General features: G+C 38.3%; 1 protein-coding gene across 15 annotated transcripts in view; it reads right to left on the reverse strand.

Annotated features, from left to right (window-relative positions):
* Window positions 1-18,284, reverse strand: part of BCAS3 (BCAS3 microtubule associated cell migration factor) — a 502,746-nt gene that overhangs the window by 407,223 nt on the left and 77,239 nt on the right. For 13 of the 15 annotated variants that reach the window (XR_014714393.1, XR_014714394.1, XM_084650993.1 and 10 more), the window contains one exon: window positions 13,467-13,543. The exons of the other annotated variants lie outside the window; for them this stretch is intronic. Coding sequence is in view for 11 of the 13 variants with exons in the window: in XM_084650993.1 (XP_084507119.1) it covers window positions 13,467-13,543 (77 nt within the window). In the remaining 2 variants the exon portion in view is untranslated. The remainder of the gene's footprint in view (window positions 1-13,466; window positions 13,544-18,284) is intronic. 15 annotated transcript variants of the gene reach the window in all.

An 18,284-nucleotide genomic window follows, 5' to 3' on the forward strand; every position in this document is an offset into this window, starting at 1 on the left:
TTACTGATCATTTGAGTGAACTGAAGACAGTAAGGAAACACAAAAAGCCACATTCCTTTGGTTGAAATGAGTCTATACAGAAAATTTAGAAAAAAGAAAAGAAGTACTTGTGGCACCTTAGAGACTAACCAATTTATTTGAGCATAAGCTTTCGTGAGCTACAGCTCACTTCATCGGATGCATTCACTCCGATGAAGTGAGCTGTATCTCACGAAAGCTTATGCTCAAGTAAATTGGTTAGTCTCTAAGGTGCCACAAGTCCTCCTTTCTTTTTGCGAATACAGACTAACACGGCTGCTACTCTGAAACCAGAAAATTTAGAGTATCTCTAGTAGCAGGTGTTTTTAACAACTGTAACTTTATGTTACAGGCAGTACACTATGTGAATTAGATTTGGTCAACTTAATACATTTCTACTTGCAAATTAGTCAGTTCCAATAATGACCTCCATTGAAGTCAGCAATTCAACTCAGTATTAAACTCTCTTCTCTCAATTAAGAAAAAAAGAGTGTAAAAAAAAGAAAGCAATACTCTTCACTTCTTTCCTTTGTGACTCCATGTGTTTTGGAATCTTCCTGCCCCACAAGAATAAACAAAGGGTTATATTTTATGGGGAGAAAAGCCAATTGTTTTTCTGCTATCCAAAAAAACACTTACAGCTGGAGTCAGCAGATCATCATCTACTCGGCAAATGTAAAGACAAACAGCGTGACCTGTCAGGCTTTGCTATCCAATCATTCTAAGCACGACTCTCTTAAAGATTAACTTCTACTTCTACTAAACTTCAAAACAACTGAAGAAAAATCTATTCTAAGCAATAACGACAGCAGTTCTTTCATGTTTACAATGAAAATGAACATAATGAGAAAGCCGTGCTAACTGTCAAGAAGACCAACGTTTCCAAGTTTCAATGAAGGTATCAAGAGGTCATTCAAGAGAAGATCACTAAGGGAAAGCCCTTCCAAAAGTACAGCAAATCATACAAGTACTTAGCAACACTACATCTTATAACAGGCTTTACTGAGAAGTTGAACACACACACACACACCCAATATAAAAGGTGAGCACATAGAGGCTAATTTAAATATTTCTAAAATACACAAATTACTCTCTCTCTCTACATAAATTAATACACACAGAAAAGAAAGGAGTTTGCAGTTTGTGGTTAAGGCAAAAGATTCTAACTGAGATTTTAAAAATCTCCATTTAGGAGTAGGGCTCTATTCTCAGCTGTGCTGCAGCTTTCCTGTGCTAACCTGGGCAAATCACCTAATCTCTCCATGCCTCATTCTTCCCTTCGGTAAAATGGAAATAATACTAACCTACCTCACAATGGTAACAAAGGCCAAATTCATTAATGCTTGTAAAGGTCTTCAGCAAAAAGGGCTATATACATGCAAAGTTGTTGTTGTTTTTATTACTGAACTGCATTATTTTAAAATATAAGTTCAAAATAAGCACACAGTAATAATTTAACTCAAAGCTGGTTTTAGTCTTCTTACTGTTACACTGAATTTGTACATTTGATTTTACTGGAAATGGAATGATCTCAGCCATAGTACAAGAATGCTGATTAAACCAACACAGTTCTGTAAACCTCTAAGCAATTATGAAATCCCTGCACATTGAGTGATGAGAAGGAAAGGGGTATGAGTTGTATTATTTCTCAATAGTCCTGTGCTATACAAAACCCTGAACTCTTATAGGACTACTGGCATTCACAGTTTCATATCCATATGCGCACAATAAATGTGGTCACCTCTTCTTCTCATGATGGCAACCCACAAACTCCCACTCCATCACCCTGTTGTTTTCGGCTCCTGAAGAAAGCTAAGCTCCTCCATTCCCAGAAGGAACTTTCCCCTTTACTTAAAATGTATTTTAAAAGGTCCTCTTCTAGCTCCAGTAACAGTACCATGAATAGAGGGAGGGTGGTCAGAGGAGAAAGAGCAAAACCTACCTCTCCACCCATTCAGCTTTTAAACAAACAATCAGTGGGTGGGGAAACAGGGCCATTCTGAAGTAAGTCACATACAATATAGGAATTAAACCAATCGGGCTTTCCAGATTTACCCTTAATGCTTGAGTCATCCTACAGAATATGCAGCAGCAGTTTAAAAAGCTAACTGCATGGTAGTTACCATTAGGAAAGGGATAGATAAAAAGATGGAAAATATCATCATGCCACTATATAAATCTATGGCAAGCTCCACACCTTGAATACTGTGTGCAGTTCTAGCTCCCCATCTGGAGAGAGAGATATATTAGAATCGGTAAAAATACAGAGAAGAGCAACAAAAACGACTAGAGGTATGCAACAGCTTCCATATGAAGAGAGATTAAAAAGACTGGGACTTTTCAGCTTAGAAAAAAGATGGCTAAGTGGGGATATGATAGAGGTCTATAAAAAGTGGTCTATAAGAAGTGCACGGGACTGGACTAGATGATCTACTGCGGTCCCCTCCAGTCCTACATTTCTATTATTCTAAAATCATAAATGCTGTGGAAAAAGCAAATAAAGAAGTTTTATTTACCCCTTCACATAATGCAAGAACCAGAGTTAAATTAATAGGCAGAGGGTTTAAAACAAACATAAAAAAAGTAAAAAGAAAAGGAGTACTTGTGGCACCTTAGAGACTAACCAATTTATTAGAGCATAAGCTTTCGTGAGCTACAGCTCACTTCATCAGATGCATATCGTGGAAACTGCTGCAGACTTTATATATACACAGAGAATATGAACCAATACCTCCTCGCACCCCACTGTCCTGCTGGTAAAAGCTTATCTAAAGTGATCATCAGGTGGGCCATTTCCAGCACAAATCCAGGTTTTCTCACCCTCCACCCCCCCACACAAATTCACTCTCCTGCTGGTGATAGCAGGAAATAGCCCAACTTGATTGTCATGCACATTGTGTAAAGAGTTGTCACTTGGATGGGCTATCACCAGCAGGAGAGTGAATTTGTGTCGGGGGGGTGGAGGGTGAGAAAACCTGGATTTGTGCTGGAAATGGCCCACCTGATGATCACTTTAGATAAGCTTTTACCAGCAGGACAGTGGGGTGCGAGGAGGTATTGGTTCATATTCTCTGTGTATATATAAAGTCTGCAGCAGTTTCCACGATATGCATCTGATGAAGTGAGCTGTAGCTCACGAAAGCTTATGCTCTAATAAATTGGTTAGTCTCTAAGGTGCCACAAGTACTCCTTTTCTTTTTGCGAATACAGACTAACACGGCTGTTACTCTGAAACCTGTCATAAAAAAAGTACTTCTTCACATAACGCACAATCAACCCGTGGAACTCATTGCCAGGGATGTTGTGAAGGCCAAAAGTGTAACTGGGTTCAATAAAGAATTAGATAAGTTCATGGAGGATAGGTCCATCAGTGGCTATTAACCAAAATGGTCAGGGACACAACCCCATCCTCTGGATGTCCTTAAACCTTTGATCGCCAGAGGCTGGGACTGGACAACAGTGGATGAATCACTCGATAAATGTTGTTTTGTTTATTCCCTCTGAAGCACCTGGAGCCAGCTACTGTCAGAAGACAGGGAAGCAAACTAGATGGACCATTAGTCTGACCCAGTATGGTCATTCATACTTTCTTAGAACAGCAGAGATAATTTTCTGTTAAGTTCCAGGACTTTTCCCTAACAGGTAGTGGGAAAAGGGGATAGAGGGAGAAGAAGGAGTGTCTCTCTCACCAACACAAGCTGGTCCAATAAAAGATATCACCCCACCCGCCTCGTCTCCTGAAATCAACAGGAGTTAGGAGCCTAACTCCTTTTGAGCACGCCCACCTTGGTAATAAGAGGGACATCACTGCATGGAAAAATTCTTGTATATATTTGGCGGGGCAATATTCCAGTGCCAATCAGTCAAGGGCTTCTTGTAATTAAGCCTGTAATAGCTTATTTTGCTTCCTCTTCAGCAACTTCTTACTCATACCAAACTCTTTCTAAAATCACTGAGTCAAGAGTGCTGAATAGAGCTCTCTCACAGCAGCCTTTGGAGTTAAACATAAATTGGAACTCAAGTTTATTTGTCTTGAGAAGATCGGGTATTTCTAATGGCCACAGCCACTTATTTTTATATAAAAAGTACAAATGGCACTTTGACCATTAAGTATGGCTCCACGTACAGAGAAAGGGTACGTGCCCTTCTGTCTCCTTTCTACATGCAAAGTAAGCGGATACGCTGTTAAAACGGTTTCAGATTTATGTGTAACAGAATAAAACTTTAAGAGGAAAAGAACGGAATTGTGCATGTCAACATCACAGTCTTCCTTCAAACTGAGCCCACAGGGTTATCTCAAGACACCCTGAGTATGTTCTTTCTTTTATGGGATACTCTCGGGACTCTATATCTACATCCATTTTATAGTCTTTAAAAATGTCTAGAATTGACATCTATCAGTCTTTGTCTTTTGTCTCCACCATCTAGCCCTGGTTTCTGGTTTCCAGTGAAAGCCTAATCAGTAAGTTGCCCTCGCCAATCCTTTTTATGTGACCATACTATAAAAATCTCCTCTTACTCATAATGTTTACTGCCTTCCTTTCCCAGGTTCTCTCTAACTTCCCCCTTCCCTCTTCTTCCTCCCCCCTCCTTTGTTCTTAATAGAAAGGATTCTCCTCAAATAATGATAATAGACATTCTTCCTCCTTTTAATGGATGTTCCACACTTTATATCCTCATAAGAGTGAGCATTTCATACTGGCGTTGAACAATTTCATTTCAGGCTATCTTTGTCTTAGTCTTTAAACAACACAGGAGTATGACTAGTACTACTAGAAAGGTTCCCTATACAGCATCAGTCAGTCTCTAATCCCAAACTGTGAATTAAACTGCATTTGTTTGGACTTGACACTGCCATATGACATTGGGTTGAGATCAAGTCAGAGCTGATAAGATAACCAGGGTCAAGACTGGTCAGTACGTGCACAGGAGACCTCCAAGGATTATTTACACGCTACAGAAAATTTGCTTATGATTTAGGAAGTGGTGAACATCCCTTTGTATCCATTTTGAACAAGTGCCCCTGCCTGTTGCTAGAGAGCACTCTTCTGCCAGGAATACAGGTTTCTGCATGTAGGTATTCTGGTTCTTGGGGGCATTAAAGATTTCTGGGCACTTTCTCAAGAACAGGGTTTTTTAACCGGATTTCCTGGCCAAATTCCAAAATGAATAATTCTATTACCTGAAAATATTTGTCTTGTAGCAATTATACAAGGTATGCTCCTTTTCCAACACCAAGAGCTGTTAAGTAGCATTGTTGTGCACTATTAAATAGCTAACTACAATAATCCACTCTGGAAGTGGCCTCATTTCAGTTATTTAAGCATCTTTATATAGTCTATATTATTTATATCAATGTATTAATTTTTCTGGAATCCTATAGCATATGTAGCACTTCAAAATCATATAAAATTACAAGATTCCTTTCTTAAAGAACTGTGCAACCTAAACTGGCCAGATAAAAAGGCTAAATGACAAGAGACTGAGCCAATAGACAACAGCTTGTTTCAGAGAGCGCAGAAAGGGGAGAGAAAGTAAATAATAGATAGTGATCCTGTTGTTGCAGGAGCATTGTTTATTCCAAAGAAAACAAATCATATAAGTTGTTTTGTCTAATATTTCTTGTTTGTTTAGGGGGGGTTTTTTTAGCATCATGAGGCAAACCAAATCTATTTGTTTATATTTTTTATAAAGCAATATTGTTTATAAATTCCTTTGGGATCCTTCTAGATGAAAGGCCCTACATAAAGGTTATTACTTTCATACTGTCACATACTTTACTGAGATCATCTATTGTTCTTACACTTCCTTCTGTTTAAATATTACCCATACAATCAAGCAAAAGAGCAAGCAGGCAGGACACCCCTCACTGTGAAACCATGCTCAGATCTACAGCGTTCTTTTTTCTTTTTTAAACTATCACTATCAAAACATAAGCCCAGAAAGAAGATGAAGAAGTACATCCACTACTGCTAGTTATGCCCTCTTCTTTCCCATTCTAGCATAAGATACTCAAGTGTGTGTTATTTTCACACATACACCAACACTGCAACTTCAGAGCGGTAGCCATGTAAGTCTGTATCAGACAAAACGACGAGGAGTCCTTGTGGCACCTTGGAGACTAACAAATTTATTTGGGCATAAGCTTCCATAGGCTAAAACCCACTTCATCAGATGCATGGGTTTTAGCCTATGAAATCTGATGAAGTGGGTTTTAGCCCACAAAAGCTTATGCCCAAATAAATTTCTAAGTCTAAGGTGCCACAAGGACTCCTCACTGTTTTTGCCAATACTACAATGACCTTCGTGTAGACAGACCCCTGAACCTGCATGGGTGCAGAGTCCACCCATGCCAAGCTCACTGGAGGATCAGAATTGTCGTCATTTTGAACTACCCAACTCACATAGAGACCTCCTCTTCCCTTGAATTCCATCACAGCTGTTAAGATTATTTTGCTGTTGGTCCTTTGAGTCGAGCTCTCCAAGACAAGTGTCAAGAGATTTCACCATAGAGGACCCTGGCCTTTAACATTTGTTATACATGCTACTTCACCAGAGCACATATTTGGCAGCCTTCAGAACACTATAGTGGATGTAAAGCTTTGTTATGCCTTCCCGCCCCTCCCCCCCGCCAATTTGAGGGGATGTATAATTTAATTTTGTTGGTTGCAGTTCACGAGCATGCCACTGTGAGTAAGATGCTATTGTTTTTAGGTTTCATATTTTGTATTCCAATGCTTGGGATAGCAGTATAACAGCACCTGGTATTTTCTACATTACAGACAGCACCTCACCTTTTATACATTACTTTTAAATTTGCAAAGAACAGTCAGTTTAGCTGATAAACCTGGATTTACAAATTGTCCTTTTGTCTTTATGCAAATCTTTTCCCAACTGTATCTATACTTCACTGTACTATCCTATAAACGGACCAACACTGATGGAAGATTAAGACGCTATAATTCTTGCAGTATGTCTTCTAGGCCTTCTAAAAAGAGTAGAATAATTATCTTGGTGGTAGGATAGCTCAGATTCCCAGATGCAGCATAAGATCCCTTTTAAACGACCCTCCAGCTTTAATCACCCTATTGCTTTTTAGCATTTCTCATGTAAAGCAGTCACAGTTGAGACAAATCTATCTTGAACATTTGTTCAGAGATGTGAGAAAATAGCAGAACTACGACTACTCCAGTGGACTTGTCCCAGGCAAAGTATATGCTCTTTAATGCTCAAGAAATGAATTTTGAACATAGACCTTTCTGCTCACTTGAAACTCAGATCTCTTAACCTAGAACAAAGTATTCCTGCTGCCATAAGTACAGGTAGCCAACCAACAAAAAGACTTTTAATAATGCTCAGGTTTAAACTGTTTCTTGAGTCCACATACCAATGCTTAAGCAATGTGTCAACAAGTTATATGGCGGCAGCATTTCTCGATAGTCAAAGAAAACTGAATAAGAGTAGAGCATTCTAAAGAAGGAAATTATAAGGTGGTTTGTTGCAATCTGGATTCATACCATACACTATACCATTGCACCAGATCAGACAATCAGAAGTAGCAATCTCTACCAATTTTGATTCAGAAGTGAAAGGAATGCAAGAAATGCACGAGAGTCACTCTCTTCCAAAAAGTACTTTAAATGTTTAATTCTTTCATGAGACATCTAACAGTCCTGTTTTGTAGCAAAGAGGCTGCTCCCCATTTGCCCATCAGGGAAGAGAAATTCTACCAAATTCACAAAAGAAACCTAGGTGACCTGGTCTCTGGCAGGTTGAAAACAACACATCATTTCCTGAACATGAATACCTACAACAAATAATACAACCCACGAATTCACAGATTAGAATAATCAATTGCAGAGTGTCCATTTTTATTCTATTAGCCGGACAGAAAGGTATTCAGTACATATTGTACAATTTTAGCCCCACGGTTACACAAAAATCTTCCTGGCTTTTAAGGGCTATGAAGTACACTGGCTGAACTCTTTGGAAAATTACCTCTTAAGGGGCTAGCTGTACAGCATCAATAGAAATGTGGTGCCAGATAATGGCTGCAATAACTGTCTTCATCTCTGGAGAATAATGGATTGTGAATATATCAATATGAGGAGTGGAAGGGAAAGAGAGACTGAGCAGGCACCAGTTACTGGACGCAAAGATGATGCCACATGTATGATGTTATATGTACTCATCTCTTTTCAGGGGGAGGGAGGAGGTTGTTTATAGAGAGTAAAGTATCCATAAGGCCATCTTTGTAATCATCAATGTTAAACTAACTGAGCATTTTTGGAGGGGCAGTTGCAGGAGCACTGATGGCACACAAATCAATGAAGAACAGTTATTTCACATTTATTCTTTACGAAGACAAAAAAAAAAAAAAAGCTTGCACATCATTGTGAATGCCAGGTTTTGATCCTGCAGTCACGTGCAATATTCAAAGAGAAAGGCTCTGAAGCAAAACTGATTTGTACCAGAGTACAAGTCCAACGATCTAAAATCTGCACCTCAGCATTCACACCTAGCAAAAGGAACAAATTTTCAGTGCAAGAGCCAAATGAGTTCAGTGGACTGGGCTACAAGGAAATACTCCAAAAACAGTGAACTTGCAGCCATCCCTGGATTCATTCTTTTTTTTTTTTTTTCCCTTCCATAATGCAGGACTTCTCTTGATGAAGCTGACTTGGCTGCAAATGTAGGCACAGTGGAGAGTGGAATGCCATTGGAAAGTTACAGACATGAATTCTTTGCAAATTGAAAGTGTGCCTTTACTTAGCTAACAGAGGTGGAAGTAGGAATACCTCTCACAGTGTTGATAATTGTATATACCAGATATAGAAGTTCAAGTTATCTTCCCATGATTACCCACAATATATTTTCCATGCGAGTTTAAACACCAGACTTAAACTGACATACAGAGATATGGGCACCTGTAAAATGAGTATTTATTATGAAAGCTTAAAATAAAATTGGTTGTCTCTCTTCCACTCAATTCAATCATTGCATTTTCATCTCACTAAATGCAGAAAAACCTCCCATACTAATGCAATGTTAAAGTGGCACAGTTAGCCTCACAAAGAAGTCAGGAAACGCAGAAGCTAATGTTTCAACAGCCGCACGAACATGTTGCAGATCCTGAATATTCTATGGGACGTTTATTACAACACTATAGTAAGCTACATATTCAACCACGAAAACAGGCATACCACGTGTATGCAACACAGCTGCATTAACATAGCCTGTAGAACCTTAACTTCTGAATTCCTGACACTGTGATCTTAATTGTGTGTTCTGCATTTAATTTTAAAAAAAAAAATGATAACGCATGTTGCTTCTGCTTAATGATATTGGCATTTAAACGGGTGATTTCCCACATTTGCAGCTGCTGCTCTTGAGCGGGAGGCAATTTTTATTGGTTTACATTACGACAGCAGCATCTTCAGACAGACAGAGAATAGTTCTAATTCAGGTCTGTGTTCTAGCCCCTTTCTGCCTCCTCTCCTTCAGCAAAAAGGAGCCCAAACACAGCTGGACCACCACAGCTGGATCCCTTTACTAGGAATTTCCCTAGTAAAGGGAGATTCTCTCGGCAGCCCTACACTGTCCTCACTCCACCAGCCCCCAGTGTAGAGGTATATCGGTGGGGTGGGGAGGCCAGTGACACAAAAAGGTGTGGCTGGAACACTGCAGTGCACAGCTGCTCCAATTCAGAAAATGCAAAGGTGGCTTAAAGCCAACCTCTGCCCAGCCCCATGCTTTCCTGGGCTGCACCTCCTGCAAGACACTGCTCATAATGGGGGTCAGAAACAGGTTATTTTAAAATCACAATGTAGACTGTATAAAATATTATAGTATACAGTGAAACTGCAGGGAAACCCGAAAATGACTAGACATACCATTTCTCCCCCCCCTCCCCCCACTAATGACTTACTTCTATCCCTGATGTTGAAGCATACTTTTTTTCCTTTTTGGGGTAAATTATTTGTCTCTTTGGTAAATGATTATGCTGTGTGCTTTTCAATGTGAATCTCACTCATCCAAATTATCCTAGCAGCATGTTATCCTTAACTCAGCCTTCACTGATTAAAGGACTGGACAATGTCCAGTCATGTCCAAAAGGAGGCAGGCCTTCATTACGTTCTTAAATACCCATTGTGCATTCCCATTAGCGATTTTCCAATAATACATGTTTATTTTTCCCCTCAAACCAACCAAGGTGCTAGTCCTCATTGTGGACTTTCTCCAAAGCAAGTTCCAAAATTTTAGCCATGGTTTCTGTTGTCTTTTATTTAACAGTGTGGTTTAGATATTTTATGAAGGGGTAAGTATTTCTTTTCCCTTTCCTAAACTCAAAAATGGCTTAAAAGATTTTGATCGAACTTTCTAAAAAACAAAGTTCTGGGTACAGACCACGGAGTAGGTTTTCAGAGACAAAAATGACAGGCACCTAATGTCAATTGAATTTCAAAGGTACTTAGACACCTAACTGCCAAAAGTGTCAGGCCCAAAAATGGTTCTGGGACTTGAGTGGATGTGAAAACTGAAGATTATAACTGAAACTGTTCTGTGTCCTTAAAACATGGCAAGGCACTATATCTGCTATAATCAGCATATTCACCATTAAGAGAAAAGAGCTTCTAAGTCCCATTTCAGAGTTCTCAGTGCAACTTGCGGTATATAAACAAATAGCAGAGCACCAAAAAGGTCCATTCAGCTAGAACACAGGATGTGAAAAACTTTATGAATCTCACATTAAAAGCTAAAAATGTATGGAGTATGGATTTATTATAAATAAATTACATTTGGAGAAAAATCCTTTTTGTACTGCGGTTTCCAAAATTTTGATTTCCCATAGCTCAGTAAACATTCACAAAAGCTCTATTTTTATCTTCACTCTTCATGACAAAATAGCCCTGCTACTCCAGTACTGAAAATGCAGTGAAAATTAAAGCAATGTTTAGGGCATCCAACGGCTTAGTAATGTTTGCCATTTCCAAATAATTTATAGTTTTGTAGTACAATTGAAGCTGAAATATGACAAATTGCTACCACACATATTCTTAATGAGCGAGTAATTCAGTTAGAGACAATTTGGGTGCGGTGATATCTTTTATTGGACCAACTTCGGTTGGTGAGAGAGAGAGACAAGCAGAAATTGGTCCAGCAAAAGATATTACTTCACCCACTTTGTCTCTCTAACATCCTACGACCAACACCACTACAAGCTACACTAAATAATCTAGATAATCACATTTCTTTGGTTTTGAGCAAAGCAGCAAAGTATAAGAGCTTATTTATTCAGTAGGTTTAAAATGGATAACCAAAATCCCCACCCCAGCTTACCTTTTATTAAAAATACAGTCATGGTTTTAAAAATTCAAGTTCAATATAAAGAAACCATAATGTAAGTGGGTAATAGGTGTGTATATACTGTATGCACATACAACAATATCAAAAATCAAAATGAAGCTACTAGATAGGGATTCAGGAATTTTGGCTGCTTCATTTTTTTCTTTCTAGAAAAAAAACCATTATTTTCTCAGGCACTTATCAATCAAATCAGTGCTTTGGTTTAATATTACATAACAGTCTTTGTTGTCAGCTGCATTATTTTTTGACATCAGGAATAGAAATGTTCCTGTGCTGAATACCGTGGAGTACTTTTTTGTAGTTTAATACAACCAGTCTATTAACTTTTGGAAACAAATTTTCATCAACTCCTGTTTTCTCTTGAGAATAATCAGAACTTAATATCTTTTTTTAAAAATTAAGCGGAAATTACCAAAACACCTACTGGAAAGTTTCAATTTTTGAACCCCTGTGCAAAACAAAGCTAAAGTTGTACCTTGATTCTATAAGGTATAAAAAGGAACAAGAACAAAAGCCTTAATTCAAAACCTGTTTCCATGAAGTTCTATTTAGTGAATGCTAGGAACCTGTTATGTCCATCATGTAGGGAGAAACTGACACCTATTGGCAACTTTAATATTACCGCATAATGGTACTTTTCCTCAAAGTAATAAGAAACAGTTCTAATATCTGGAGATATTTTAATAAAGGGAAGTGAGATTTTGTTTGTTTGTTTGTTATATGAGTACTTAAAAGGAAGCATTTTTCCATCTGAATTCCAAGCATACTTTAAGGCTTTCCTTTTAAGCACAGAACACCATCATCATTAGTGTAATTATGATCCAATCAGACGCTGGAAACATCAGTAAACAAGTATTTGAAGAGGCTATCTCAGTGAACAAACACAAGCACTCTTTATCAACAGTTTGGAGAGATTACATTTCACTTTGGGGACTAAACACAGTTTAATGTTACATACATGATATGCTCAGTCTTCGTACCAAGTATACCATGTACCATTTTTAGCAGCCTCCACAGACAAATCAGGAACCACATCTGCAGAAATATCCTGTCTTTCCAACTACGCTATGAATTATTCTAGTACAGATATCAGTGTCAGACACAGGGATGCTTCTGGAGAGAGATCTTCTGGGGTGTAGCTTATCAGTTAGGATCAACCATCAAGGATGATAATTAAAAATGACATAAAAGGCACCAGCAATATCAGGAAAAAAAATGCAAGTAGCAATCAACTTCTCCAAGCTTGAGCCAACAGCCTAAGTTACTAATTCAGTAGGTTTCAGAGTAGCAGCCGTGTTAGTCTGTATCCACAAAAAGAAAAGGAGGACTCGTGGCACCTTAGAGACTAACAAATTTATTTGAGCATAAGCTTTCGTGAGCTACAGCTCACTTCATCGGATGCATTCAGTTCATTCAGCTGTAGCTCACGAAAGCTTATGCTCAAATAAATTTGTTAGTCTCTCGGGTGCCACAAGTCCTCCTTTTCTTAATTCAGTAGGTAGCAACACCTGTGGGCAGATATACCCATTCCTAGCACAATGTGGTCCTGATCTTATTAACCTTTAGGTGCTACCACAATAAAAATATTAATAATAATGGAAAACAGATCTGGTACTACAGACAATGAACAGCCAAAAAAATTGACAGACCATTGGAATTATCACATTCAGTCCAATGTAGATGAAACATAAAACGTACAGCAGAAAACACAGAGCACCAAGAGTAATCAGAGTAGCGCTTAACAAACTAACAATACAAGTATCGTTAATAAAAGTACTTTCCACTACAAATGAGAGTTTAGGTACGATGACAAATATGCAAAACAAACACAAATACACAGAAGTAATGGGACTTGATTCTTGGAGGCGATGGAACACTTGCAACTCGAAACAAAGTCACTGAGAGTTGCAGATACTTAGCATTTGGGGGGGAGGGGGGGAAAAATAGGCCGTAGGAGATCAACATTTGTTGCAATGTGGTTCTTTGACTTGCAATTTGATTCTGTTGACAACTCCAAGTCTGTTTTATGGGACTACAACTATTCAGCAGAGCAGAGAAATTGAATCCAATATCATACATACTTGTAACGAAGAATTTTTTTGTGAATGTACAGCTGTCGAAGGCAGCAATTTTCTCTTGCAAGACTACAACAAGTATCCTAAAAACACAAAAATGAAAACATGTGTACTTGAAACATTACTTCTGTTGGTTTAAGATTCAATATTTAAAATGTAATTGTTTCAAGACCCTCAATTTAAATTCTTGAGCAACAACCTGCCAGTTCTCCAGTAACTGGCAGTTACTAAAGAGTCTCATCCCCACCACCATAACCTGCTCTTCAGGAAGTATACAAATACCATGCAGAGTAGTGCAGCATCTATGATATACCTCCTGTAATAAAAGTTCCATTAGAAAAGAAAGAAAATGGAATTGCAAGGATCCTGCATTGCCCTTCGTGTCTCAAATCATAATCAAATCCACAGTCAGCACACAGACTAATCTAAAAGGAAGTCTTTTACCATGGAAATAATCACATTGTTTATTTCATTGCAAATCTGTCAAACTACGAGTAGTAAATACTACTGTTAGTAGATACCAACAGTGTTTTTTCCCCCATATGAAAGCATAGAACCATGGAATTAAAGATGAGAGAAATGGGCTTTATGTAATAAACCACTTCCAGTGATTACCAGCATCCTAAATACAAGGACAATGAAAAAAATTCAAGGGGACAGCTATTGTCCAGTTACCTTCGACAATTTCACTCAAATACCAATTCACAGAAATTCTGTAACCTGGCAAAAACGTTAACTGTCCTACATTTTTGAGCCTTAAAACAAAGGGCCATATATTTTGAGGGGAGAGCATATGTAGATAGCCACCCACCCACAAAATTTAAATACCTGTTCACTATTTGAAGCAAAACAAAAGCCATATGGCAAATGATTAGGCATTGGCACATTGTATACTCTACAGATCAACAGGACGTAAAAGTGAAGCTTAAAAAAAAGTATAAGATTTTTAAAAGTTTAAAATGAAGATTTAGGCCATTTAAACCCAAAGGGCCTCTGAAACCATTTACACGTTTATTTTCAAAAGGGAACATCAGCCTGGGAAGCTGTGCCAGCCCATGAGCTTGTAAGCTTTATCACCCATTCACTACGTTTAATACAATCCTTCCTCAAATGGAGCAACATGGTTCTGTTAAATCTGGTTACTGTCTTATTACAAAAAGCTGGAAACACTGTAGTTACTATTTAGTTGACAACGGGCAGCACTATGAGTGTGTGTGTGTGTGTGTGTGTGTGTATATACACACACACACACACACACACACACACACACACACACACACAGTGCTGCCCGTTGTCAACATATTATATATATATATGCTAGAATGTTTGTTCTATCAATTACCATTCGAAACGTCTGTCCTATCAGGAACATGCCTAGCAGTCCTCTTAATGTCCAAAATGTGTAGCAACCAAGCTTAACCAGAAGATCATGAAGCTTAGGAAAAATATTGGCTGTAAAAAGTGTATTTGAATGAAAAACCGGAGACCACCATAATCAAGAATTTGGGAGAGGGATCTTGGGATTACTTCATGGATGGATGAAGACATCAGTCCACGCATCTGGCAGCCTCCAAAATATTTGTTTTCCACACTCACTAACCCTTTCGATTCCAACCCTAGAACAACTCTGGGAAAAGGCGTTCCACAAAAAAATCCTTGGCCCTCAACGTGCAGTTGCTGCATTTCTATTCAAAGGGCCCACTGTAACCAACCCTTCTGTAGAGTCAATTTTGAGAATGCTGGGTCCACAAGCATTTCCTTCACGCACAAAGGACCTGGGAAACCTGGATCTGCCAAGCCAAGTGCCTTAGGCCCAACCTCAAAGTCATATGATCCAACAAAGGATCTCAGTACCTTGGATCTAGCTAGGCTCTATCATTTTTGGATCCCTATGATCCAAGGTGGCTGTCTGTGCTGGGACAATCAAAACCACTTTCTTATCAACCTCTATTAGCTCCAGAGAATTAGCACGTTAGGGTGTGCTTGTTTGCCCCATGCTGCCTCTTCTTCTAAGAGCATAGAGACTTCTTGTAAGAGTTTGGGGTGCTCCTTCTGAGAAGAAGATCTAGCTGCTCTACTCATAGGCAAAAGATCCAAAGAACTCCTGTCCTGATGGACTTGAGAACTTCCCTGGCTAGGGTTAGACTCATTCTCTGATAAGTCTGAGGACTTCTTCAGAAAAGACTCAGAAGAAACTCCTGGCTCCAGATGATTAGGATCCTTTCCTCCATGCATAAAAGACTCTAGAACTATTGTATCAGGGTAGGAAGTCTAGCTATTCTAATACAAATCCAGAAGCAACGGAAAGAATGGGCTCTGCATCCGCTTCAGATGACAGAAAAAGAGAAACTCATGGATGGTTTTGGGGGGGGGCTTTCATATCCCTACCATTACAATGCTGGAACAGGAAAGTGTGTGCTTTGAAACGAGTTCTGTTGCCAAATGGCAGGACATGCAATCTACCCAGGCGATGTCATGAAGGAAAATTGTGGTTCAGGGGTTCAGGAGTGTTTCGGTTATAAAAGCCTCTTTTTTCTCAATTTACATCTTGTCTTGTCTGAAATGAATACTAATTTTTATCCCAAACCTAATTGCTTTTACGGTCAACTATTTTTAGTTTAACAAAATGAATTCCAACTGTTTAAATCATAGGAAAGGAAAACAAAAAGGAAGTGTATCAGTTTTATGTAACTTCTTCCAGGAGGTCTCTAAGAAATTAGCCAGTTAATGGACAGACTGAAAGGTAGTCAAGTATAGTGGGTTTTGTTTTTGTTTTTTAAAGTGTAATGTACAGACGCTCCCCAGGTTACGCAAGACCCGAGTTACGCAAATTCGCACTTACAGAAAAAGTTCCGTAAGCTAGAAATAGGAGGGTGTTTTTTGGGGGGGTTTTTTTTGTTTGTTTTTTGTTTTGGCATAACATTTGGGTATATGTTTCCGACTTATGCAAAATTTGAGTTACGCAAGGCTTTCCAGAACGGAACGAAAACGATTGCATAAGTCGGGGAGCAGCTGTATATAAAAATTGTATTTGTTTTGATCACAACACTCTCCCCAATCAGTCTCATATTTCGTCTTCTGCTCTTAGAGGCAGAGACTGTGTTTTCCTGTATGGATAGTGCCTAACAGATTGTGGATGGTTTTGGCATATAAAAATATGAATACTGAATGCTTTTCTGTTCTTCTTCTTCTATTCAAATTTTATTTTAAAACTTCAATTTTGCACTGCATTAGTCTGCAATGTAGCTCATGCCCCATTAGGGCTTCAATTTGCCATTTTCCAAGCATTTTCAATCTGAAAGAGTGAACTTTTCTTGGATGATAATAGAATCTGATATGTTCCAGAAAAACAACTACCCTTGATACAGCCCCGCAACTTTGAAGTAGCTATTCCATTTTCACCACTTAGGAAAAAAAAACATTAGCACCTGGAAAGAGTGTGTTTTTTTTTTTTTATAGTTGGGAGACTTTGAATGATGTTTTGCCTTTTGACTGTTTTTACAATTGGACTTTTCTTCTTCTTAAGAAAAAAAGAAGACTAGACTGGAAAGATTTACTATCATCACACTGTCCACAAGGGAACTTTAAATTTTTAAAGAGACAGTTGCACAGATACATACTGAACTCTTTCTGACAGACTGTTAAAGGAACAGTGACCTATTTTGTGAAAATTTTCTTTTATATTCTTAGTTTAACTTCTTCAGTTCAACTTAGTTATCTGATACTGTCCCATTGACTTTCATTATGGATAGTTAACACTAACATACTATTTAGTCCTTTAATTCTACTATAACATCAAATTATATTACTTTATTGTGCTATGAAAATTACTTGTTTGTTCAATTGTTCTATATTCTAATGTTTCCTTCAACTATTCATCTTTGATTAATTTAGACACTGATATTCTCTATGGTGCCATACTAGAGAAGTGTCTGTTTTAACAATATTTTTAGTGGTCTTTAGAATCCCCACTCTTTTATTCCTTTAATAATTTCATCATCATCTCCTTTTTCCTTCAGGCTCATCTTCTCAGTGTAGTTTGCTATTCTCTCTCCCCTTAAAACTGACAGTTATTCAATCCTGCTATTTCTTCCTTTACACAATATCCAAACTCAATCTGACTGTTGCCACCTGCTCGTCTCTAACTTTCTCAGTTCTCATTTTGCACCACACCCCATTCCTCAGTCTATTTAAAATGATGCTGCTAAAATCAACACAGTACAAAATATTTTCAATTTGAGCATTTCTTAATAAAATTACATTTTACATTTCTATAGCACCTTCCATCTTGAAGGATCCCAGAGTACATCACAAACTATACCCATAGCACCAATGAAATGTACAATTTCTCTAGGCCTGAGTTTCTCCATCTGTAACATGGGAATGGCACTGTTCCTTCCTCTATAAAGTACCTTCAGATACAAGGATGTAGAATGCTGTAAAAAAGTGTTAATAAATAAAATAAATAAATGAGGTAGAGGGAAGTAGCCATCCACGCAGGCAGTACAATAGTGGGGATAGGAAAAAGAAAATTTTGGTAAAAGTTACCACAGCAAAATCTCTTATTAAAAGTGCCAAGGAATCATTTCTATCCTCATGCAGAGACAGATAGACCTGGGACTTTTTGTGTCTTTTGTCTGAAAACACAGTGTAGGATATTCAGTTTTATCTACCTCAGAAGTATGAAGGGCTGAGTTAACCCTGACAGGATCTCAACCTGTGGCTCTGGAGAATCATGGTATTTCAGACCTGATACTTTGAATACCTAAATCCCAAAAGAGGATGGCTTAGAAATATCTAAGTATTGTTATTCCAGACAAAAAA

Source organism: Lepidochelys olivacea (genome assembly GCF_965140295.1).
Source record: "Lepidochelys olivacea isolate rLepOli2 genome assembly, chromosome: 17".
Lineage (NCBI taxonomy): Eukaryota > Metazoa > Chordata > Testudines > Cheloniidae > Lepidochelys > Lepidochelys olivacea.